The sequence below is a fragment of the Oncorhynchus gorbuscha genome, linkage group LG04 (genome assembly GCF_021184085.1).
Source record: "Oncorhynchus gorbuscha isolate QuinsamMale2020 ecotype Even-year linkage group LG04, OgorEven_v1.0, whole genome shotgun sequence".
NCBI lineage: Eukaryota > Metazoa > Chordata > Actinopteri > Salmoniformes > Salmonidae > Oncorhynchus > Oncorhynchus gorbuscha.
Genome location: NC_060176.1, coordinates 4641828 through 4668725, shown reverse-complemented (window position 1 = coordinate 4668725; position 26898 = coordinate 4641828). Strand labels below are relative to the sequence as shown.

General features: G+C 49.5%; 1 protein-coding gene across 1 annotated transcript in view; it reads left to right on the top strand.

The window, feature by feature from the left end:
* The window catches only part of LOC124033080 (transmembrane protein 266-like), a 98446-nt gene that overhangs the window by 59218 nt on the left and 12330 nt on the right, over nucleotides 1-26898 (top strand). Inside the window, exons 4-7 of the mRNA XM_046345013.1 lie at nucleotides 12767-12921; nucleotides 14753-14826; nucleotides 17418-17474; nucleotides 19326-19464. Of these exons, the coding sequence (XP_046200969.1) occupies nucleotides 12767-12921; nucleotides 14753-14826; nucleotides 17418-17474; nucleotides 19326-19464 (425 nt within the window). The remainder of the gene's footprint in view (nucleotides 1-12766; nucleotides 12922-14752; nucleotides 14827-17417; nucleotides 17475-19325; nucleotides 19465-26898) is intronic.

Below are 26898 nucleotides of genomic sequence, written 5' to 3'. Positions count from 1 at the left end.
GAGCCCCAGACCGAGGCTGATTGACCGACATCTTGAACTTCTTCCATTTTCTAATAATTGCGCCAACAGTTGTTGCCTTCTCACCAAGCTGCTTGCCTGTTGTCCTGTAGCCCATCCCAGGCTTGTGCAGGTCTACAATTTTATCCCTGATGTCCTTACACAACTCTATGGTCTTGGCCAGTGTGGAGAGGTTGGAGACTGTTTGATTGAGTGTGTGGACAGGTGTCATTTATACAGGTAATGAGTTCAAACAGGTGCAGTTAATAAAGGTAATGACTGGAGAACAGGAGGGCTTCTTAAAGAAAAACTAACAGGTCTGTGAGGGCCAGAATTCTTAATGGTTGGTAGGTGATCAAATTACTATGTCATGCAATAAAATGCAACTGAATTACTTAAAAATCATACAATGTGATTTTTGTTTTAGATTCCATCTCTCACAGTTGAAGTGTACCTATGATAACAATTACAGACCAAGACATGCTTTGTAAGTAGGAAAATCTGCAAAATCGGCAGTGTATCAAATACTTGTTCTCCCCACTGTATGTGTGTGTGAGGGGGTTGCCACTGATTCTGCCCACTGCCACTGATTCTGCCCACTGCCACTGATTCTGTCCACTGCCACTGATTCTGTCCACTGCCACTGATTCTGCCCACTGCCACTGATTCTGTCCACTGCCACTGATTCTGTCCACTGCCACTGATTCTGCCCACTGCCACTGATTCTGCCCACTGCCACTGATTCTGCCCACCGCCACTGATTCTGCCCACCGCCACTGATTCTGCCCACTGCCACTGATTCTGCCCACTGCCACTGATTCTGCCCACTGCCACTGATTCTGCCCACTGCCACTGATTCTGCCCACCGCCACTGATTCTGCCCACCGCCACTGATTCTGCCCCATGCCACTGATTCTGCCCCCTGCCACTGATTCTGCCCACTGCCACTGATTCTGCCCACCGCCACTGATTCTGCCCACTGCCACTGATTCTGTCCACTGCCACTGATTCTGCCCCCTGCCACTGATTCTGCCCACCGCCACTGATTCTGCCCACTGCCACTGATTCTGCCCACTGCCACTGATTCTGCCCACTGCCACTGATTCTGCCCACTGCCACTGATTCTGCCCACTGCCACTGATTCTGCCCACTGCCACTGATTCTGTCCACCGCCACTGATTCTGCCCACTGCCGTTGATTCTGCCCACTGCCACTGATTCTGCCCACTGCCGTTGATTCTGCCCACTGCCACTGATTCTGTCCACCGCCACTGATTCTGCCCACTGCCGTTGATTCTGCCCACTGCCGTTGATTCTGTCCACTGCCACTGATTCTGTCCACTGCCACTGATTCTGCCCACTGCCACTGATTCTGTCCACTGCCACTGATTCTGCCCACTGCCACTGATTCTGCCCACTGCTGCCCACCTGATTCTGCCCACTGCCACTGATTCTGCCCACTGCCACTGATTCTGCCCACTGCCACTGATTCTGCCCACCTGCCACTGATTCTGCCCCCGCCACTGATTCTGCCACTGATTCTGCCACCACTGATTCTGCCCACTGCCACTGATTCTGCCCACTGCCACTGATTCTGCCCACCGCCACTGATTCTGCCCACTGCCACTGATTCTGCCCACTGCCACTGATTCTGCCCACTGCCACTGATTCTGCCCACTGCCACTGATTCTGCCCACTGCCACTGATTCTGCCCACTGCCACTGATTCTGCCCACTGCCACTGATTCTGCCCCTGCCACTGATTCTGCCCACCGCCACTGATTCTGCCCACTGCCACTGATTCTGCCACTGATTCTGCCCACTGCCACTGATTCTGCCCACTGCCACTGATTCTGCCACTGATTCTGCCCACTGCCACTGATTCTGCCCACTGCCACTGATTCTGCCCACTGCCACTGATTCTGCCCACTGCCACTGATTCTGCCCACTGCCACTGATTCTGTCCACCGCCACTGATTCTGCCCACTGATTCTGCCCACTGCCACTTGATTCTGCCCACTGCCACTGATTCTGCCCACTGCCGTTGATTCTGCCCACTGCCACTGATTCTGTCCACCGCCACTGATTCTGCCCACTGCCGTTGATTCTGCCCACTGCCACTGATTCTGCCCACTGCCGTTGATTCTGCCCACTGCCACTGATTCTGCCCACTGCCACTGATTCTGCCCACTGCCGTTGATTCTGCCACTGATTCTGCCCACTGCCACTGATTCTGCCCACTGCCACTGATTCTGCCCACTGCCACTGATTCTGCCCACTGATTCTGCCCACTGCCACTGATTCTGCCCACTGCCACTGATTCTGCGCCCACTGCCACTGATTCTGCCCACTGCCGTTGATTCTGCCCACTGCCACTGATTCTGCCCACTGCCACTGATTCTGCCCACTGCCACTGATTCTGCCCACTGCCACTGATTCTGCCCACTGCCACTGATTCTGCCCACTGCCACTGATTCTGCCCACTGCCACTGATTCTGCCCACTGCCACTGATTCTGCCCCCTGCCACTGATTCTGCCCCCTGCCACTGATTCTGCCCCCTGCCACTGATTCTGCCCACCACTGATTCTGCCCACTGCCACTGATTCTGCCCACTGCCACTGATTCTGCCCACTGCCACTGATTCTGCCCACTGATTCTGCCACTGATTCTGCCCACCGCCACTGATTCTGCCCACCGCCACTGATTCTGCCCACTGATTCTGCCCACTGATTCTGCCCACTGCCACTGATTCTGCCCACTGCCACTGATTCTGCCCACCGCCACTGATTCTGCCCACTGCCACTGATTCTGCCCACCGCCACTGATTCTGCCCACTGCCACTGATTCTGCCCACTGCCACTGATTCTGCCCACTGCCACTGATTCTGCCCACTGCCACTGATTCTGCCCACTGCCACTGATTCTGCCCACTGCCACTGATTCTGCCCACTGCCACTGATTCTGCCCACTGCCACTGATTCTGCCCATGCCACTGATTCTGCCCACTGCCACTGATTCTGCCCACTGCCACTGATTCTGCCCACCGCCACTGATTCCCCACTGCCACTGATTCTGCCCCCTGCCACTGATTCTGCCCACTGCCACTGATTCTGCCCACTGCCACTGATTCTGCCCACTGCCACTGATTCTGCCCACTGCCACTGATTCTGCCCCTGCCACTGATTCTGCCCACTGCCACTGATTCTGCCCCATGCCACTGATTCTGCCCACTGCCACTGATTCTGCCCACTGCCACTGATTCTGCCCCCTGCCACTGATTCTGCCCACTGCCACTGATTCTGCCCAGCTGCCACTGATTCTGCCCACTGCCACTGATTCTGCCCACTGCCACTGATTCTGCCCACTGCCACTGATTCTGCCCCCCACTGATTCTGCCCACTGCCACTTTCTGCCCACTGCCACTGATTCTGCCCACTGCCACTGATTCTGCCCACTGCCACTGATTCTGCCCACTGCCACTGATTCTGCCCACTGCCACTGATTCTGCCCACTGCCACTGATTCTGCCCCCTGCCACTGATTCTGCCCCCTGCCACTGATTCTGCCCCTGCCACTGATTCTGCCCCCTGCCACTGATTCTGCCCACTGCCACTGATTCTGCCCACCGCCACTGATTCTGCCCACTGCCACTGATTCTGCCCACTGCCACTGATTCTGCCCACTGCCACTGATTCTGCCCACTGCCACTGATTCTGCCCACTGCCACTGATTCTGCCACTGATTCTGCCCACTGACTTCTGCCCACCGCCACTGATTCTGCCCACTGCCACTGATTCTGCCCACTGCCACTGATTCTGCCCACTGCCACTGATTCTGCCCACTGCCACTGATTCTGCCCACCGCCACTGATTCTGCCCACTGCCACTGATTCTGCCCACTGCCACTGATTCTGCCCACTGCCACTGATTCTGCCCACTGCCACTGATTCTGCCCACTGCCACTGATTCTGCCCACTGCCACTGATTCTGCCCACTGCCACTGATTCTGCCCACTGCCACTGATTCTGCCCATGCCACTGATTCTGCCCCATGCCACTGATTCTGCCCACCGCCACTGATTCTGCCCCACTGCCACTGATTCTGCCCCACTGCCACTGATTCTGCCCACTGCCACTGATTCTGCCCACTGCCACTGATTCTGCCCACTGCCACTGATTCTGCCCACTGCCACTGATTCTGCCCACTGCCACTGATTCTGCCCACTGCCACTGATTCTGCCCACTGCCACTGATTCTGCCCACTGCCACTGATTCTGCCCCTGCCACTGATTCTGCCCACTGCCACTGATTCTGCCCACTGCCACTGATTCTGCCCACTGCCACTGATTCTGCCCACTGCCACTGATTCTGCCCCTGCCACTGATTCTGCCCCCTGCCACTGATTCTGCCCACTGCCACTGATTCTGCCCACTGCCACTGATTCTGCCCACTGCCACTGATTCTGCCCCCTGCCACTGATTCTGCCCACTGCCACTGATTCTGCCCCTGCCACTGATTCTGCCCACTGCCACTGATTCTGCCCACTGCCACTGATTCTGCCCCCTGCCACTGATTCTGCCCACTGCCACTGATTCTGCCCACTGCCACTGATTCTGCCCACTGCCACTGATTCTGCCCACCACTGCCCCCTGCCACTGATTCTGCCCACTGCCACTGATTCTGCCCACTGCCACTGATTCTGCCCACTGATTCCACTGATTCTGCCCACTGCCACTGATTCTGCCCACTGCCACTGATTCTGCCCACTGCCACTGATTCTGCCCATGCCACTGATTCTGCCCACTGCCACTGATTCTGCCCACTGCCACTGATTCTGCCCACTGCCACTGATTCTGCCCACTGCCACTGATTCTGCCCACTGCCACTGATTCTGCCCACTGCCACTGATTCTGCCCACTGCCACTGATTCTGCCCACTGCCACTGATTCTGCCCACTGCCACTGATTCTGCCCACTGCCACTGATTCTGCCCACTGCCACTGATTCTGCCCACTGATTCTGCCATTGCCACTGATTCTGCCCACTGCCACTGATTCTGCCCACTGCCACTGATTCCACTGCCACTGATTCTGCCCACTGCCACTGATTCTGCCCCTGCCCACTGCCACTGATTCTGCCCAGTGCCACTGATTCTGCCCCTGCCACTGATTCTGCCCCCTGCCACTGATTCTGCCCCTGCCATTTCTGCCCCTGCCACTGATTCTGCCCACTGCCACTGATTCTGCCCACTGCCACTGATTCTGCCCACTGCCACTGATTCTGCCCACTGCCACTGATTCTGCCCACTGCCACTGATTCTGCCCACTGCCACTGATTCTGCCCACTGCCACTGATTCTGCCCACCGCCACTGATTCTGCCCCTGCCACTGATTCTGCCCCACTGCCACTGATTCTGCCCACTGCCACTGATTCTGCCCACTGCCACTGATTCTGCCCACTGCCACTGATTCTGCCCACTGCCACTGATTCTGCCCACTGCCACTGATTCTGCCCACTGCCACTGATTCTGCCCACTGCCACTGATTCTGCCCACTGCCACTGATTCTGCCCACTGCCACTGATTCTGCCCACTGCCACTGATTCTGCCCACTGCCACTGATTCTGCCCACTGCCACTGATTCTGCCCACCGCCACTGATTCTGCCCACCGCCACTGATTCTGCCCACTGATTCTGCCACTGATTCTGCCCTGCCACTGATTCTGCCCACTGCCACTGATTCTGCCCACTGCCACTGATTCTGCCCACTGATTCTGCCCACCGCCACTGATTCTGCCCACCGCCACTGATTCTGCCCACTGCCACTGATTCTGCCCACTGCCACTGATTCTGCCCACTGCCACTGATTCTGCCCACTGCCACTGATTCTGCCCACTGCCACTGATTCTGCCCCCTGCCACTGATTCCCCCTGCCACTGATTCTGCCCCCTGCCACTGATTCTGCCCCTGCCACTGATTCTGCCCACTGCCACTGATTCTGCCCCCTGCCACTGATTCTGCCCACCGCCACTGATTCTGCCCACTGCCACTGATTCTGCCCACTGCCACTGATTCTGCCCACTGCCACTGATTCTGCCCACTGCCACTGATTCTGCCCACTGCCACTGATTCTGCCCACTGCCACTGATTCTGCCCCTGCCACTGATTCTGCCCCCTGCCACTGATTCTGCCACTGCCACTGATTCTGCCCACTGCCACTGATTCTGCCCACTGCCACTGATTCTGCCCACTGCCACTGATTCTGCCCCTGCCACTGATTCTGCCCCCTGCCACTGATTCTGCCCCCTGCCACTGATTCTGCCCCCTGCCACTGATTCTGCCCACTGCCACTGATTCTGCCCTGCCACTGATTCTGCCACTGATTCTGCCCACTGCCACTGATTCTGCCCACTGCCACTGATTCTGCCCACTGCCACTGATTCTGCCCACTGCCACTGATTCTGCCCACTGCCACTGATTCTGCCCTGCCACTGATTCTGCCCTGCCACTGCCACTGATTCTGCCCACTGCCACTGATTCTGCCCACTGCCACTGATTCTGCCCACTGCCACTGATTCTGCCCACTGCCACTGATTCTGCCCACTGCCACTGATTCTGCCCACTGCCACTGATTCTGCCCACTGCCACTGATTCTGCCCCTGCCACTGATTCTGCCCACCGCCACTGATTCTGCCCCCTGCCACTGATTCTGCCCACTGCCACTGATTCTGCCCCCTGCCACTGATTCTGCCCACTGCCACTGATTCTGCCCACTGCCACTGATTCTGCCCACTGCCACTGATTCTGCCCACTGCCACTGATTCTGCCCCCTGCCACTGATTCTGCCCCCTGCCACTGATTCTGCCCACTGCCACTGATTCTGCCCACTGCCACTGATTCTGCCCACTGCCACTGATTCTGCCCACTGCCACTGATTCTGCCCACTGCCACTGATTCTGCCCACTGCCACTGATTCTGCCCACTGCCACTGATTCTGCCCACTGCCACTGATTCTGCCCCTGCCACTGATTCTGCCCACTGATTCTGCCCACTGCCACTGATTCTGCCCACCGCCACTGATTCTGCCCACTGCCACTGATTCTGCCCACTGCCACTGATTCTGCCCACTGCCACTGATTCTGCCACTGCCACTGATTCTGCCCACTGCCACTGATTCTGCCCACTGATTCTGCCACTGCCACTGATTCTGCCCACTGCCACTGATTCTGCCCACTGCCACTGATTCTGCCCACTGCCACTGATTCTGCCCACTGCCACTGATTCTGCCCCATGATTCTGCCCACCGCCACTGATTCTGCCCACTGCCACTGATTCTGCTGCCCACTGCCACTGATTCTGCCCCCTGCCACTGATTCTGCCCACTGCCACTGATTCTGCCCCCTGCCACTGATTCTGCCCACTGCCACTGATTCTGCCCACTGCCACTGATTCTGCCCACTGCCACTGATTCTGCCCCTGCCACTGATTCTGCCCACTGCCACTGATTCTGCCCCATGCCACTGATTCTGCCCACCGCCACTGATTCTGCCCACTGCCACTGATTCTGCCCCCTGCCACTGATTCTGCCCACTGCCACTGATTCTGCCCACTGCCACTGATTCTGCCCACTGCCACTGATTCTGCCACTGATTCTGCCCCTGCCACTGATTCTGCCCACTGCCACTGATTCTGCCCACTGCCACTGATTCTGCCCACTGCCACTGATTCTGCCCCTGCCACTGATTCTGCCCACTGATTCTGCCCCCTGCCACTGATTCTGCCCACTGCCACTGATTCTGCCCACTGCCACTGATTCTGCCCACTGCCACTGATTCTGCCCCTGCCACTGATTCTGCCCACTGCCCACTGCCACTGATTCTGCCCACTGCCACTGATTCTGCCCACTGCCACTGATTCTGCCCACTGCCACTGATTCTGCCCACTGCCACTGATTCTGCCCACTGCCACTGATTCTGCCCCCTGCCACTGATTCTGCCCACTGCCACTGATTCTGCCCACTGCCACTGATTCTGCCCACTGCCACTGATTCTGCCCACTGCCACTGATTCTGCCCACTGCCACTGATTCTGCCCACTGCCACTGATTCTGCCCACTGCCACTGATTCTGCCCACTGCCACTGATTCTGCCCATTCTGCCACTGATTCTGCCCACTGCCACTGATTCTGCCCTGCCACTGATTCTGCCCTGCCACTGATTCTGCCCACTGCCACTGATTCTGCCCACTGCCACTGATTCTGCCCACTGCCACTGATTCTGCCCACTGCCACTGATTCTGCCCCCTGCCACTGATTCTGCCCACTGCCACTGATTCTGCCCACTGATGCCACTGATTCTGCCCACTGCCACTGATTCTGCCCACTGCCACTGATTCTGCCCCTGCCACTGATTCTGCCCCCTGCCACTGATTCTGCCCCCTGCCACTGATTCTGCCCCCTGCCACTGATTCTGCCCCACTGCCACTGATTCTGCCCACTGCCACTGATTCTGCCCACTGCCACTGATTCTGCCCACTGCCACTGATTCTGCCCACTGCCACTGATTCTGCCCACTGCCACTGATTCTGCCCACTGCCACTGATTCTGCCCACTGCCACTGATTCTGCCCACTGCCACTGATTCTGCCCACTGCCACTGATTCTGCCCACTGCCACTGATTCTGCCCACTGCCACTGATTCTGCCCACTGCCACTGATTCTGCCCCCTGCCACTGATTCTGCCCACTGCCACTGATTCTGCCCACTGCCACTGATTCTGCCCACTGCCACTGATTCTGCCCACTGCCACTGATTCTGCCCACTGCCCACTGATTCTGCCCACTGCCACTGATTCTGCCCACTGCCACTGATTCTGCCCACTGCCACTGATTCTGCCCACTGCCACTGATTCTGCCCACTGCCACTGATTCTGCCCACCGCCACTGATTCTGCCCACCGCCACTGATTCTGCCCACTGCCACTGATTCTGCCCACTGCCACTGATTCTGCCCCCTGCCACTGATTCTGCCCCCTGCCACTGATTCTGCCCCTGCCACTGATTCTGCCACTGATTCTGCCCACTGCCACTGATTCTGCCCACTGCCACTGATTCTGCCCACTGCCACTGATTCTGCCCACTGCCACTGATTCTGCCCACTGCCACTGATTCTGCCCACTGCCACTGATTCTGCCCACCTGCCACTGATTCTGCCCACCGCCACTGATTCTGCCCACCGCCACTGATTCTGCCCACTGCCACTGATTCTGCCCCACTGCCACTGATTCTGCCCACTGCCACTGATTCTGCCCACTGCCACTGACTGATTCTGCCCACTGCCACTGATTCTGCCCACTGCCACTGATTCTGCCCACTGCCACTGATTCTGCCCACTGCCACTGATTCTGCTACTGCCACTGCCACTGATTCTGCCCACTGCCACTGATTCTGCCCCTGCCACTGATTCTGCCCACCGCCACTGATTCTGCCCCATGCCACTGATTCTGCCCACTGCCACTGATTCTGCCCACTGCCACTGATTCTGCCCACTGCCACTGATTCTGCCCACTGCCACTGATTCTGCCCACTGCCACTGATTCTGCCCACTGCCACTGATTCTGCCCACCGCCACTGATTCTGCCCACCGCCACTGATTCTGCCCACTGCCACTGATTCTGCCCCCTGCCACTGATTCTGCCCACTGCCACTGATTCTGCCCCCTGCCACTGATTCTGCCCACTGCCACTGATTCTGCCCACTGCCACTGATTCTGCCCACTGCCACTGATTCTGCCCACTGCCACTGATTCTGCCCACTGCCACTGATTCTGCCCACTGCCACTGATTCTGCCCACTGCCACTGATTCTGCCCACTGCCACTGATTCTGCCCTGATTCTGCCACTGATTCTGCCCACTGCCACTGATTCTGCCCACTGCCACTGATTCTGCCCACTGCCACTGATTCTGCCCACTGCCACTGATTCTGCCACTGACTGCCACTGATTCTGCCCACTGCCACTGATTCTGCCCCCTGCCACTGATTCTGCCCACTGCCACTGATTCTGCCCACTGCCACTGATTCTGCCCACTGCCACTGATTCTGCCCCCTGCCACTGATTCTGCCCACTGCCACTGATTCTGCCCACTGCCACTGATTCTGCCCACTGCCACTGATTCTGCCCACTGCCACTGATTCTGCCCCATGCCACTGATTCTGCCCACCGCCACTGATTCTGCCCCATGCCACTGATTCTGCCCACCGCCACTGATTCTGCCCACTGCCACTGATTCTGCCCCCTGCCACTGATTCTGCCCACTGCCACTGATTCTGCCCACTGCCACTGATTCTGCCCACTGCCACTGATTCTGCCCACCGCCACTGATTCTGCCCACCGCCACTGATTCTGCCCACTGCCACTGATTCTGCCCCCTGCCACTGATTCTGCCCACTGCCACTGATTCCGCCCCCTGCCACTGATTCTGCCCACTGCCACTGATTCTGCCCCCTGCCACTGATTCTGCCCACTGCCACTGATTCTGCCCACTGCCACTGATTCTGCCCACTGCCACTGATTCTGCCCACTGCCACTGATTCTGCCCCCTGCCACTGATTCTGCCCACTGCCACTGATTCTGCCCACTGCCACTGATTCTGCCCACTGCCACTGATTCTGCCCACTGCCACTGATTCTGCCCCCTGCCACTGATTCTGCCCCCTGCCACTGATTCTGCCCACTGCCACTGATTCTGCCCACTGCCACTGATTCTGCCCACTGCCACTGATAGTTTTATCTCTACTTAGCACCATGCAAGGGAATGAAGACATGATCACAGAAGTGGTGTGATTAGCCAAACTCTCTGTATGCCAGACCCACTGCATGGGGAGCAGTGAAAGGTGCAGAAGAGGACGAGCCAAGTTTCCATTCTGGCTGGAGCAATGGCATCGTTTCTCCTGTCTGTCTCCCACTGCTAATAGAGGGAGGGAACAGTGAGTCTGGGAAAGAGCTCTGTATAAGATTCTATCCATGTGTTTTCTTTCATTAACTTCAAATGTGTTACTGTTGTATGGAGTCTTCTAATATATAGTCAACCCCTTCATTGCCCTCTGAATAGAGTTGCTTTACTAATCCTCTCACTGATATGCCTGAGAGACAAGTCACCAACTCAAAGAGCCTCAGTGTCTTTCTGTCTTAATGCAGTCTCTGTTCTGTTCACACTCTTCCGCCTCCACTGCCCCAGCCCACCAAACCCAGGTTGGGTTTAGAAACTGGTTCACTACATTGCATTGATGTGGTTATATTTGTTAAATAGCACCCCCTGTTGGCAAATAGAAGGAACATCAGTCAGCATACAGTCGGCTGGTACAGTAAGATCTTTGAAAGAATTAAATGTTGAATACAAACCTGTGTCCGTACACAAGTACTTTCTCTCTGTCTTTGGTGTACTAACACTGACTCTCACTGACCCTCTCTCCTCTATACCTCTCTCCTCCTCCTCTATACCTCTCTCCTCCTCCTCCTCTCTCCTCTATCCCTCTCTCCTCCTCCTCCTCCTCTCTCCTCTATCCCTCTCTCCTCCTCCTCTATCCCTCTCTCCTCCACTCTCCTCTATTCCTCTCTCCTCTATCCCTCTCCTCCCCTCTCTCCTCTATCCCTATCTCCTCCTCCTCTATCCCTCTCTCCTCCTCCTCTCTCCTCTATCCCTCTCCTCCTCCTCTATCCCTCTCTCCTCCTCCTCTCTCCTCTATACCTCTCTCCTCCTCCTCCTCCTCCTCTCTCCTCTATCCCTCTCTCCTCCTCCTCTATCCCTCTCTCCTCCACTCTCCTCTATTCCTCTCTCCTCTATCCCTCTCCTCCTCCTCTATCCCTCTCTCCTCCTCTCTCTTCTATCCCTCTCTCCTCTATCCCTCTCTCCTCCTCTCTCTTCTATCCCTCTCTCCTCCTCCTCTCTCCTCTATCCCTCTCTCCTCCTCTCTCCTCTATCCCTCTCCTCCTCCTCTCTCCTCTATCCCTCTCTCCTCCTCCTCTCTCCTCTATCCCTCTCCTCTTCCTCTCTCCTCTATCCCTCTCTCCTCCTCTCTCTTCTATTCCTCTCTCCTCTATCCCTCTCTCCTCCTCTATCCGTCTCTCCTCCTCTCTCCTCTATTCCTCTCTCCTCCTCCTTCTCTCTCCTCTATCCCTCTCCTCCTCTCTCCTCTATCCCTCTCTCCTCCTCTCTCTTCTATCCCTCTCTCCTCTATCCCTCTCTCCTCCTCTCTCTTCTATCCCTCTCTCCTCCTCTCTCCTCTATCCCTCTCTCCTCCTCTCTCCTCTATCCCTCTCTCCTCCTCTCTCCTCTATCCCTCTCTCCTCCTCCTCTCTCCTCTATCCCCCTCCTCTTCCTCTCTCATCTATCCCTCTCTCCTCCTCTCTCTTCTATCCCTCTCTCCTCCTCTCTCCTCTATCCCTCTCTCCTCTATCCCTCTCCTCTTCCTCTCTCCTCTATCCCTCTCTCCTCCTCTCTCTTCTATCCCTCTCCTCCTCCTCTCTCCTCTATCCCTCTCCTCCTCCTCTCTCCTCTATCCCTCTCTCCTCCATCCCTCTCTCCTCCTCTCTCCTCTATCCCTCTCCTCTTCCTCTCTCATTTATCCCTCTCTCTCTCCTCCTCTCTCCTCTATTCCTCTCTCCTCCTCCTCCTCTCTCCTCTATCCCTCTCTCCTCCTCTATCCCTCTCTCCTCCTCTCTCCTCTCTTCCTCTCTCCTCCTCCTCTCTCCTCTATCCCTCTCTCCTCCTTCCTTCTCTCCAGGTCTAACTGGTTGAAGCCGTGCTGTGGGCGGAGGGTAGCCCCGTGGCAGGTGTGTCTGCTCAGTGCAGGCTTCAACTGTTTCCTGGTGGCCCTGGTCATCCTGGTGGTGGTCTTCTTGACCCTGGAACTCCTCATAGACACCAATCATCTACAATGTAACTATCTTTCCCATTGACAGTAAAGGAGGATCCTTATACATTGTGTTCTAGTGACTGTAGAAAGTTAGACTTGAGTAGTCATGTGCTTCCTTGATCCTGTGACCCATGTTTTGGGATTACAGCCCATAGAAACAATTATCATGATGCTGCATTAACATGCGTTCCAACCTGTTTTATAAGCATGATTACATTTCTTACCAATGAGAGGAAACTACGGCGACTAAAAGGCCCATATGAGAGAGAAACAGCATTGCCAACCGGGATAGTAAATGAGTCTATGAACTGGTCTCTACTCAACAGCACTGACTGTCTGGGCAGGTGTCATCATCGCATTACATTACGGACTGTAAGCCATGGTTACATCACGAATGGTATCCTATCCCCTATATACTGCCCTACTTTTGACCAGAACCATTTGGGCCCTGATCAAAAGTAGTGCACTATACAGGGAATAGGACACCGTTTGAGACGCACCTCAAGAGACAGGTCTGTATTGACAGATGATCCTCTCTCTGCTCTGGAGACGACAGGACACCAGTCACAGATGCATTACCATAAACTCCGACTGTCCTGGCTGTCCTGTTGCCAGCTCTGGAAAGACACATTGAGGGAGTAGGAAGGAGGCGAGGAGGATGGGGGAGATGGGGAGATAAAGGGAGGGATAAATGGGCTGATGGACTGATGGATGGGGAAGGAGAAGTAGAGCGGGAGCATTCACAACACTGTTAGATGGAAATGGGGAATAGTGGTAAAAGGCATGATGTAATATCAATACACCATTCTTCTGCCAGATTTTGAGAAAAAATAAATATGGCTGGACAGATGTAGACATTCACAGGACATGGTAGTGTTGCTCATGATTCCCTTAAGAACAAGCGTTAAAAGTGGAATCATCCTTTAAATATATACTTCTCCTTGATGCAACCGCTGTGTCAGATTTCAAAAAAGCTTTACTGAAAAAGCACACCATGCAATAATCTGAGTACAGCGCTCAAGCACCAAAACAAGCCATACAGATACCCGCTATGTTGTGGAGTCAACAGAAGTCCGAAATATCATTATAAATATTCACTTACCTTTGATGATCTTCATCGGAATGCACTCCCAGGAATCGCAGTTCCACAATAAATGTTTGTTTTGTTCGATAAAGCCCATCATTTATGTCCAAATACCTCCTTTTCGTTTGCGCGTTTAGTTCACAAATCCAAATTCATGAGGCGCAGGCACTTAGTCCAGACGAAAAGTCAAAAAGTTCCATTACAGTTTGTAGAAACATGTCAAACGATGTATAGAATCAATCTTTAGGATGTTTTTATCATAAATCTTCAATAATATTCCACCTGGACAATTCCTTTGTCTTTAGAAATGAAAAGGAACACAGCTCACTCTCACAGCTGCGTGCATGATTTCGCTAATGGCATTCTGCCAGACCTCTTAGTCAAACAGCTCTTATTCACTCCCCCTTCACAGTTGAAGCCTGAAACAAGGTTCTAAAGACTGTTGACAATCGTACCAAATTTACACTGTATCTTGGATAGGCAAAGACTTGAAAAACTACAAACCTCAGATTTCCCACTTCCGGGTTGGATTTTTTCTCAGGTTTTCGCCTGCCATATGAGTTCTGTTATACTCACAGACATCATTCAGACAGTTTCAGAAACTTCAGAGTGTTTTCTATCCAAATATACTAGTAATATGCATGTCTTAGCTTTTGGGCCTGAGTAGCAGGCAGTTTACTCTGGGCACCTTATTCATCCAAGCTACTCAATACTGCCCCCAGCCATAAGAAGTTAAGATACACATTTTTCTCTTTTGTTATTTATTCCAGTTGCCAATGCTATTCAATTTGCCAGCGTCATCCATTGGATCAGCCTTGCCATCCTTTCACTCTTCTTCACTGAGGTAAACACACACACACACACACACACACACACACACACACACACACACACACACACACACACACACACACACACACACACACACACACACACACACACACACACACACACACACACACACACACACACACACACACACACACACAGGGTTAAGTAATACTTCAAGAGGAGGTTAACAAGGTTTAGGGCTTGGGTTGCAGTCATATGATCCACCCAACACCTTATACCACTCACTGACACTATAGATGAAAGGTGTCAGAGGGGAATGGTATTCAAGGTCTATATATTAAAAACTAAACTATAGTTACTGTAACTATAGAGACTTTGACTTATTAAATGGTCATAATAATAATATTTTTCCTATCCACCAATCAGAGAATGTCCCTCTCTGTTCCTCTCTTTCAGTGGAGCCGTTGTTGTCACAATGTGCTACTACTGTATGATGAATGAGACTTTTACATTGTCACCCTTTCATCATGATTAGATTGTAACTCTATCATTTTCCTTTTCAAAATAAAGGACCCTCCCAACCCCGATTAGAATGTAACTCTATCATCCTCCTTTTCAAAATAAAGGACGCCCCAACCCAACACTAGTGTGTGTTACTGTACATACAGTAGATGTATGTAATGAATCAGGTAAGATCAGATAATTAGGAGAGCCATTGTACAGTGTTCAGGATCAATATCCTTTCCCACATTCTAATTGATCGAAATACTTGTAAAAAGTGCCCTTCAAAGATACAGTTGAAGTCGGAAGTTTACATACACTTAGGTTGTCATTAAAACTCATTTTTCAACCACTCCACAAATTTCTTGTTAACAAACTGTAGTTTTGGCAAGTCAGTTAGGACATCTACTCTGTGCATGACACAAGTATTTTTTCCAACAATTGTTTACAGACAGATTATTTCACTTATAATAATCTGTATCACAATTCCGGTGGGTCAGAGGTTTACATACACTGAGTTGACTGTGCCTTTAAACAGCTTGTAAAATTCCAGAAAATATTTTCATATCTTTAGAAGCTTCTGATAAGCTAATTGACATCATTTGAGTCAATTGGAGGTGTACCTGTGGATGTATTTCAAGGTCTACCTTCAAACTCAGTGCCTCTTTGTTTGACATCATTGGAAAATCAAAAGGAATCAGCAATTGTAGACCTCCACAAGTCTGGTTCATCCTTGGGATGAATTTCCAAACACCTGAAGGTACCACGTTCATCTGTACAAACAATAGTACGCAAGTATGAACACCATGGGACCACGCACCCGTCATACCTCTCAAGAAGGAGACGCATTCTGTCTCCTAGAGATGAACGTACTTTGGTGCAAATCAATCCCAGAACAACAGCAAAGGACCTTGTGAAGATGCTGGAGGAAACAGGTACAAAAGTCAAACGAGTCCTATATCGACATAACCTGAAAGGCCGCTCAGCAAGGAAGAAGACCACTGCTCTAAACCCCCATAAAAAAGCCAGACTACGGTTTTCAACTGCACATGGGGACGAATATCGTAATACTTTTTGGAGAAATGTCCTCTGGTCTGACTAAACAAAAATATAACAGTTTGGCCATAATGACCATTGTTATGTTTGGAGGAAAAGGGACAGGCTTACAAGCCAAAGAACACTATCCCAACCGTGAAGCACGGGGGTGGCAGTATCATGTTGTGGGGGTGCTTTGCTGCAGGAGGGACTGGTGCACTCCACAAAATACATGGCATCATGAGGTAGGAAAATTATGTGGATATATTGAAGCAACATCTCAAGACATCAGTCAGGAAGTTAAAGCTTCGTCACAAATGGTTCTTCCAAATGGACAATGACCCCAAGCATACTTCCAAAGTTGTGTCAAAATGGCTTAAGGACAACAAAGTCAAGGTATTGGATTGGCCATCACAAAGCCCTGACCTCAATCCCATAGAACATTTTTGGGCAGAACTGAAAAAGTGTGTGTGAGCAAGGAGGCCTACAAACCTGACTCAGTTACACCAGCTCTGTCAGGAGGTATGGGCCAAAATTCACCCAAGTTATTGTGGGAAGCTTGTGGAAGGCTACCTGAAACGTTTTACCCAAGTTAAACAATTTAATGGCAATGCTACCAAATACTAATTGAGTGTATGTAAACGTCTGACCCACTGGGAATGTGATGAAAGATATAAAGCTGAAAGAAATCATTCCCTCTACTATTATTCTGACATTTCACATTCTTAAAATAAAGTGGTGATCCTAACTGACCTAAGACAGGGAATTTGTTACTAGGATTAAATGTCAGGAATTGTGAAAAACTGAGTTTAAATGTATTTGGCTAAGGTGTATGTAAACTTCCGACTTCAACTGTATATGTTACTTTCTGTGACCATGTAGAATAGGAAGGCTTGAGTCAAAGAAAGCCTACATTCACAGCAGCAGTATAAAAATGGCTGTAACTTGTCCCGTCTTTTTTTGTCCATATTCAAATGATGTTTCAGAATGTGTTGTAGATGTGTTGAAACCTGAGGAGAGTGAGAATATTTCGCCTTGTCATGGGAGAGGTTGTATTTGGCTTTTCTCCTCCCCTTCCATCCTTTCTCGCTCTCCCTCTTTTCACAGACTGTCTTCAGGATTGTAGTCCTTGGGATTTGGGACTACATTGAGAACAAAGTAGAGGTAAGATTAATTACGCAAGCTTCATAACAAGTAATGAAAATATAATAACTTTCCCTCGAGAAATCAGGAGTTTTATCATTGAACTATTTTTTCTTCATCAAATCAATTCACATTACAATTGTTAAATGTTAAACGCTGCCACAAAGTCTATGTGCATTGTAATCTTCCTCATATAATAAACCTCAATGTAATATCTCCTAATGACAGTGTGTAATATCTCCTAATGACAGTGTGTAATATCTCTTAACGACAGTGTGTAATATCTCCTAATAACAGTGTGTAATATCTCCTAATGACAGTGTGTAATATCTCTTACCGACAGTGTGTAATATCTCCTAATAACAGTGTGTAATATCTCCTAATGACAATGTGTAATATCTCCTAATGACAATGTGTACTATCTCCTAATGACAGTGTGTATTATATCCTAATGACAGTGTGTATTATCTCCTAATAACAGTGTGTAATATCTCCTAATGACAGTGTGTATTATATCCTAATAACAGTGTGTATTATCTCCTAATGACAGTGTGTATTATCTCCTAATGACAGTGTGTATTATATCCTAATGACAGTGTGTAATATATCCTAATGACAGCGTAGAATATCTCCTAATGACAGTGTGTATTATATCCTAATGACAGTGTGTATTATCTCCTAATGACAGTGTGTATTATATCCTAATGACAGTGTGTAATATCTTCTAATGACAGCGTAGAATATCTCCTAATGACAGCGTAGAATATCTCCTAATGACAGCGTAGAATATCTCCTAATGACAGCGTAGAATATCTCCTAATGACAGCGTAGAATATCTCCTAATGACAGCGTAGAATATCTCCTAATGACAGCGTAGAATATCTCCTAATGACAGCGTAGAATATCTCCTAATGACAGCGTAGAATATCTCCTAATGACAGTGTGTAATATCTCCTAATGACAATGTGTAATATCTCCTAATGACAGTGTGTATTATCTCCTAATGACAGTGTGTATTATATCCTAATGACAGTGTGTAATATCTCCTAATGACAGCGTAGAATATCTCCTAATGACAGTGTGTATTATCTCCTAATGACAGCGTGTAATATCTCCTAATGACAGCGTAGAATATCTCCTAATGACAGTGTGTAATATCTCCTAATGACAGTGTGTAATATCTCCTAATGACAGTGTGTATTATCTCCTAATGACAATGTGTAATATCTCCTAATGACAGTGTGTAATATCTCCTAATGACAATGTGTAATATCTCCTAATGACAGTGTGTATTATATCCTAATGACAGTGTGTAATATCTCCTAATGACAATGTGTAATATCTCCTAATGACAATGTGTAATATCTCCTAATGACAGTGTGTATTATCTCCTAATACCAGTGTGCAATATCTCCTAATGACAGTGTGTATTATCTCCTAATGACAGTGTGTATTATCTCCTAATACCAGTGTGTAATATCTCCTAATGACAGTGTGTAATATCTCCTAATGACAACGTGTAATATCTCCTAATGACAGCGTGTAATATCTCCTAATGACAGCGTGTAATATCTCCTAATAACAGTGTGTAATATCTCCTAATGACAGCGTAGAATATCTCCTAATGACAGCGTAGAATATCTCCTAATGACAGTGTGTATTATATCCTAATGACAGTGTGTATTATCTCCTAACGACAGTGTGTATTATATCCTAATGACAGTGTGTATTATCTCCTAATAACAGCGTGTAATATCTCCTAAGTCTGTGACAGTGTGGCATGTGATGTGTGTTTGTGTGTACCCATGCCTGCATGTGTGGGCATGTCTGTATGTGCTTGCGTGTGTGTGTCTGTGTGTCTGCTCCCTGCAGGTGTTTGACGGGGCAGTCATCGTGTTGTCCCTGGCCCCTATGGTAGCCTCCACGGTAGCCAACGGCCCCAGCAGTCCCTGGGACGCCATCAGCCTCATTATCACCCTGCGCATCTGGAGAGTCAAGAGAATCATAGACGGTGAGACTAAGGGTGGAGCAGACCAGACGCTCCCTTGTGCTCCTTCTTCCCTTATCATCTATCTATCTGTCCGTCCGTCTGTCTGTCTGTCTGTCTGTCTGTCAGTCAGTCAGTCAGTCAGTCAGTCAGTCAGTCAGTCAGTCAGTCAGTCAGTCAGTCAGTCAGTCAGTCAGTCAGTCAGTCAGTCAGTCAGTCAGTCAGTCAGTCAGTCAGTCAGTCAGTCAGTCAGTCAGTCAGTCAGTCACAGTCAGTCAGTCAGTCAGTCAGTCAGTCAGTCAGTCAGTCAGTCAGTCAGTCAGTCAGTCAGTCAGTCAGTCAGTCAGTCAGTCAGTCAGTCAGTCAGTCAGTCAGTCAGTCAGTCACAGTCAGTCAGTCAGTCAGTCAGTCAGAGCCCTGCTGGTGGATGTATTACTAGAGTCATCCTGACCTAGGTGAAGTCATCGTCCCTCTCAGTCAACAGCTTTCCTTAGTGTTCTTGGTATTACTCTTAGATGGAGGGTTAGCTAGTTTGGTATGATTGGTTCTAGTGACATATTATTGAAGAATTCAACAACCTTACATTGTACCAACAGAGGACTTTGAACTTGAACTATCAGTCCTTAATTATTACACCTGACTGATCTTCTACGAGAGGGACTACGACTGGGATACGTGATTGTCTCACTTAGCTATCTTCAGATGAATGCACTTTGTAAGTCTGCTAAATGACAGAAATGTAAAAAATTGATTCTATTTTTGATTCAAAATTTTAGCGCTAAATTCGAAAATATCATACTTCACCTGAGGATGATAAAGTCTATTGCTTATTCAATATATGATTGGCAGCACGACCCCATTCTCCCCATGATTATACACATTATTTACTATTCACAACAATATCATTATTGATCGTCCCTCTGAGTAAATTGCCACCCGTTCTCCGACATAAACTGGTATTGATCCTAAGCCCTGTTTAAACAGATTTAGAAAAGCCATGATAATGACTATACTGGCTGTTCTATGTTTTGCTAATGTAATGCAGATTGATTTCTAACAGGTCACCCTCAGTCTCAGTGAGAGCTGTGAATGATCAACCTACAGACCTCAGTCTCAGTGAGAGCTGTGCGTGATCAACCTACAGACCTCAGTCTCAGTGAGAGCTGTGTGTGATCAACCTACAGACCTCAGTCTCAGTGAGAGCTGTGCGTGATCAACCTACAGACCTCAGTCTCAGTGAGAGCTGTGCGTGATCAACGTACAGACCTCAGTCTCAGTGAGAGCTGTGTGTGATCAACCTACAGACCTCAGTCTCAGTGAGAGCTGTGCGTGATCAACCTACAGACCTCAGTCTCAGTGAGAGCTGTGCATGATCAACCTACAGACCTCAGTCTCAGTGAGAGCTGTGCGTGATCAACCTACAGACCTCAGTCTCAGTGAGAGCTGTGTGTGATCAACCTACAGACCTCAGTCTCAGTGAGAGCTGTGCGTGATCAACCTACAGACCTCAGTCTCAGTGAGAGCTGTGCGTGATCAACCTACAGACCTCAGTCTCAGTGAGAGCTGTGCTTGATCAACCTACAGACCTCAGTCTCAGTGAGAGCTGTGTCTCAGTGAGAGCTGATCAACCTACAGACCTCAGTCTCAGTGAGAGCTGTGCGTGATCAACCTACAGACCTCAGTCTCAGTGAGAGCTGTGCGTGATCAACCTACAGACCTCAGTCTCAGTGAGAGCTATGCATGATCAACCTACAGACCTCAGTCTCAGTGAGAGCTGTGCGTGATCAACCTACAGACCTCAGTCTCAGTGAGAGCTGTGCGTGATCAACCTACAGACCTCAGTCTCAGTGAGAGCTGTGCATGATCAACCTACAGACCTCAGTCTCAGTGAGAGCTGTGCATGATCAACCTACAGACCTCAGTCTCAGTGAGAGCTGTGCATGATCAACCTACAGACCTCAGTCTCAGTGAGAGCTGTGCATGATCAACCTACAGACCTCAGTCTCAGTGAGAGCTGTGCATGATCAACCTACAGACCTCAGTCTCAGTGAGAGCTGTGTGTGATCAACCTACAGACCTCAGTCTCAGTGAGAGCTGTGTGTGATCAACCTACAGACCTCAGTCTTTCTAGCTATAGACAGTATACTTACATGACCTCACCATCAGACTGATCGACCAATCTTCAGACCAGAAACAGTGTACATACAGTACATCACCTATGTAGTCTACATAGACATACATAAGTCTACATAGACCTACATACACATAGAGTGTACAAAACATTAAGGACACCTGCTATTTCTGTGACAGACGGACCAGGTGAAATCAGGTGAAAGCTATGATCCCTTATTGATGTCACTTGTTAAATCCCCTTGAAGGGGAGGAGAAAGGTTGAATAATAATTTTTAAGCCTTGAGATACTGAGACATGGATTGTGTGTGTGTGTGCACCATTCAGAGGGTGAATGGGTGAGACAAAATATTTAGGTGCCTTTGAACAAGGTATGGCGGTAGTTGCCAGGCGCACCAGTTTGTGTCAAGAACTGCAATGGTGCTGGGTTTTTCATGCTCAACAGTTTCCCATGTTTTTCAAGAATGGTCCACCACTCACAGGACATCCAGCCAACTTGACACAACTGTGGGAAACATGGGCCAGTATCCCTGTGGAATTGCCCTGACGAATTGAGGCTGTTTTGAGGGCAAAAGGGGGAGTCAACTGAATTTTAGGAGGTTGTCCTTAATGTTTTCATACCCTCAGTGTCAGAGCTACATAGAATATGAAATACTGTACATATAGTTTGTACTAGTATTTTTGCCAATACAGGTGAAGTGAACTAATTTGTCAGCTCTGCATGCTAAATACGATATTAGCATTTTGAGAAAGTATGTTCAAATCCAACACTAGTCATATCAGAAAATGGTGCAGTAATCATGATGTGGTACATCTAAAGCATGTTAAGTTGTTTTTAGACTTCAACAGAAGAAACGCCCAACAGCATTTATTCATTCTGCAGCAATTCAATCACTATAGAAAACAACTTAGTCCTTTACATTCCTTCACAGTATCTGTCTCCAGGCGTGTTTGTTTACATGTGTTTGAGTGATTGAGTTGGGTAGTTAGGCAGCCAGCCACGCTCAGCAAGAACATCAAACTCACACCGATACAGTAAGTGCAGGAGAGTGGAGAGCAACATCGATTACACACCAAGAAATATGTAATAAGATAGAATACATTATTTCCTCTTTCACTGAAAAAGTATCAGATAGATGAATGGTGGGAGAGAGAGAGACAGGGAGAGAGAGAAAGACAGGGAGAGAGAGAGAGACATGGAGAGAGAGAAAGACAGAGAGAGAGAGAGAAAGAGAGGGGGAATGAGGGAGAGAGAGAGAGAAGGGCAGAGAGTGAGGGGGAGGAGGAGAGAGTGAGATGGTGAGAGAGAGACAGAGAGAGAGAAGGGCAGAGAGAGGGGGGAGGAGTAGATCGTGAGATGGTAAGAGAGAAAGGTGTGGAGGCCAGGGGCTTTGCACTTGGCCTGAGCTGAGAGGAGAGGTGAAAGTGGAAAAGGCTCTTGTGACAGAGGTGCTGTGGAATCAACCATGGTGCGAATCACACTGCTGCTTGGCATGTCCTGCCATGCCAGCAGCTGTCAGCAGTCACGCACGCACGCACACACACACACACACACACACACACACACACACACACACACACACACACACACACACACACACACACACACACACACACACACACACACACACACACACACACACACACACACACACACACACACACACACACACACAGTACACCAGCCATCTTTGACATGCTTATTATAGCCATCCACAAATTGGGCAGCTAATAATCCCCCACTTCAGCTTCCCTTTGGTGAATGTGCATTTGGCTGTGCCCGCCTGCCCCCTCTGCTCTGCTCCCTTCCCCTTGTTAAGTGTGAGTTCTGCTGTGCCTGTCCCCCCCCCCTTTGCTCTCCCTGGCCCTGAGTTCCACTGTTTCATCCTCCCTCCCTCTTCCTGCATATTGACAGCTCTATTAATAGGCTATGGGAGAGCAGAACAGAGCAGAGCTGCCATAGAGAGATGGCTTCAGGCACTGCCTGCTGTCAGTAGTTCACTAGTAGGTCTCCTCTGCTGTAGAGGGCTTGGTTATTCACTCTGCTGCGTCCCAGTCTGTATGGCCTACTAATGTGGCCCTACTCAGGAGAGTCGGCAGTAGCAGGAGAGCAGCTGTGCACTAAGGTCACTGTGTAGAACAGAAGAGGGGATATTACTCAGCTGGAGTCAATAACAGAGCATGTGGACTTCTATGTCTCGTGTGTTTAAATAGCACATGTATTGGAGTTGCTCATGAATGCGTGTGTGCATGTGTTTGGTTCTGAGTGAAGATATGGTCTAATCCTGTCTCTCTCGCTCCCCTTTCGCTTCTCTCTCTCTAAAATTCAATTCAATTCAAGGGCTTTTTTGGCATGGGAAACATGTGTTAACATTGCCAAAGCAAGTGAGGTAGATAATATACAAAAGTGAAATAAACAATAAAAATGAACAGTAAACATTACACATACAACAATAAAGACATTACAGATGTCATATTACGTACAGTGTTGCAACTTTGTACAAATGGTAAAGGACACAAGGGAAAATAAATAAGCATAAATATGGGTTGTATTTACAATGGTGTTTGTTCTCCACTGGTTGCCCCTTTCTCGTGGCAACAGGTCACAAATCTTGCTGCTGTGATGGCACACTGTGGAATTTCACCCAGTAGATATGGGAGTTTAGCAAAATTGGTTTTGTTTTCAAATTATTTGTGGATCTGTGTAATCTGAGGGAAATATGTCTCTCAAATATGGTCATACATTGGACAGGAGGTTAGGAAGGGCAGCTCAGTTTCCACCTCATTTTGTGGGCTGTGTGCACATAGCCTGTTTTCTCTTGAGAGCCATGTCTGCTTACGGCGGCCTTTCTCAATAGCAAGGCTATGCTCATGGAGTCTGTACATAGTCAAAGCTTTCCTTAAGTTTGGGTCAGTCACAGTGGACAGGTATTCTGCCACTGTGTACTCTCTGTTTAGGGCCAAATAGCATTCTAGTTTGCTCTGTTTTTTTGTTAAGTCTTTCCAATGTGTCAAGTAATTATCTTTTTGTTTTCTCATGATTTGATTGGGTCTAATTATGCTGCTGTCCTGGGGCTCTGTGGGGTCTGTTTGTGTTTGTGAACAGAGCCCCAGGACCAGCTTGCTTAGGGGACTCTTCTCCAGGTTCATCTCTCTGTAGGTGATGGCTTTGTTATGGAAGGTTTGGGAATCACTTCCTTTTAGGTGGTTGTAGAATTTAATGGCTCTTTTCTGGATTTTGATAATTAGTGGGTATCGGCCTAATTCTGCTCTTCATGCATTATTTGGTGTTCTACGTTGTACATGGAGGATATTTTTGCAGAATTCTGCGTGCAGAGTCTCAATTTGGTGTTTGTCCCATTTTGTGAAGTCTTGGTTGGTGAGCGGACCCCAGACCTCACAACCATAAAGGGCAATGGGCTCTATGACTGATTCAAGTATTTTTAGCCAGATCCTAGTTGGTATGTTGAATTTTTATGTTCCTTTTGATGGCATGTGGAATTTACCTGTGGCACTGATGTTTAGGCCAAGGTATGTGTAGTTTTTTGTGTGCTCTAGGGCAGTGGTGTCTAGATGGAATTTGTATTTGTGGTCCTGGCGACTGGACCTTTTTTGGAACACCATTATTTTGGTTTTACTGAGATTTACTGTCAGGGTCCAGGTCTGGCAGAATCTGTGCAGGATATCTAGGTGCTGCTGTAGGCCCTCCTTGGTTGGTGACAGAAGCACCAGATCATCAGCAAACAGAAGACTTTTGACTTCAGATTCTAGTAGGGTGAGGCCGGGTGCTGCAGACCTTTCTAGTGCCCGCGTCAATTCGTTGATATATATGTTGAAGAGGGTGGGGCTTAAGCCGCATCCCTGTCTCACCCCACGGCTCTGTGGGAAGAAATGTGTGTTTTTTTTGCCAATTTGTTGTTTGTGTACATGGATTTTATAATGTCATATGTTTTACCCCCAACACCACTTTCCATCAATTTGTATAGCAGACCCTCATGCCAAATTGAGTCAAAGGCTTTTTTGAAATCAACAAAGCATGAGAAGACTTTGCCTTTGTTTTGGTTTGTTTGGTTGTCAATTAGGGTGTGCAGGGTGAATACATGGTCTGTTGTACGGTAATTTGGTAAAAAAACAATTTGACATTTGCTCAGTACATTGTTTTCATTGAGGAAATGTACGAGTCTGCTGTTAATGATAATGCAGAAGATTTTCCCAAGGTTACTGTTGACGCATATTCCACGGTAGTTATTGGGGTCACATTTGTCTCCATTTTTGTGGATTGGGGTGATCAGTCCTTGGTTCCAAATATTGGGGAAGATGCCAGAGCTAAGGATGATGTTGAAGAGTTTTAGTATAGCCAATATTTGATCATTTCATTTACATTACATTTACATTTACATTTAAGTCATTTAGCAGACGCTCTTATCCAGAGCGACTTACAAATTGGTGCATTCACCTTATGACATCCAGTGGAACAGTCACTTTACAATAGTGCATCTAAATCTTAAGGGGGGGGTGAGAGGGATTACTTATCCTATCCTAGGTATTCCTTAAAGAGGTGGGGTTTCAGGTGTCTCCGGAAGGTGGTGATTGACTCCGCTGTCCTGGCGTCGTGAGGGAGTTTGTTCCACCATTGGGGGGCCAGAGCAGCGAACAGTTTTGACTGGGCTGAGCGGGAGCTGTACTTCCTCAGTGGTAGGGAGGCGAGCAGGCCAGAGGTGGATGAACGCAGTGCCCTTGTTTGGGTGTAGGGCCTGATCAGAGCCTGGAGGTACTGAGGTGCCGTTCCCCTCACAGCTCCGTAGGCAAGCACCATGGTCTTGTAGCGGATGCGAGCTTCAACTGGAAGCCAGTGGAGAGAACGGAGGAGCGGGGTGACGTGAGAGAACTTGGGAAGGTTGAACACCAGACGGGCTGCGGCGTTCTGGATGAGTTGAAGGGGTTTAATGGCACAGGCAGGGAGCCCAGCCAACAGCGAGTTGCAGTAATCCAGACGGGAGATGACAAGTGCCTGGATTAGGACCTGCGCCGCTTCCTGTGTGAGGCAGGGTCGTACTCTGCGGATGTTGTAGAGCATGAACCTTCAGGAACGGGCCACCGCCTTGATGTTGGTTGAGAACGACAGGGTGTTGTCCAGGATCACGCCAAGGTTCTTGGCGCTCTGGGAGGAGGACACAATGGAGTTGTCAACCGTGATGGCGAGATCATGGAACGGGCAGTCCTTTCATTAAGGATACCATCAACACCACATGCCTTTTTGGGTTGGAGGGGTTTTATTTTGTCCTGTAGCTCATTCAAGGTAATTGGAGAATCCAGTGGGTTCTGATA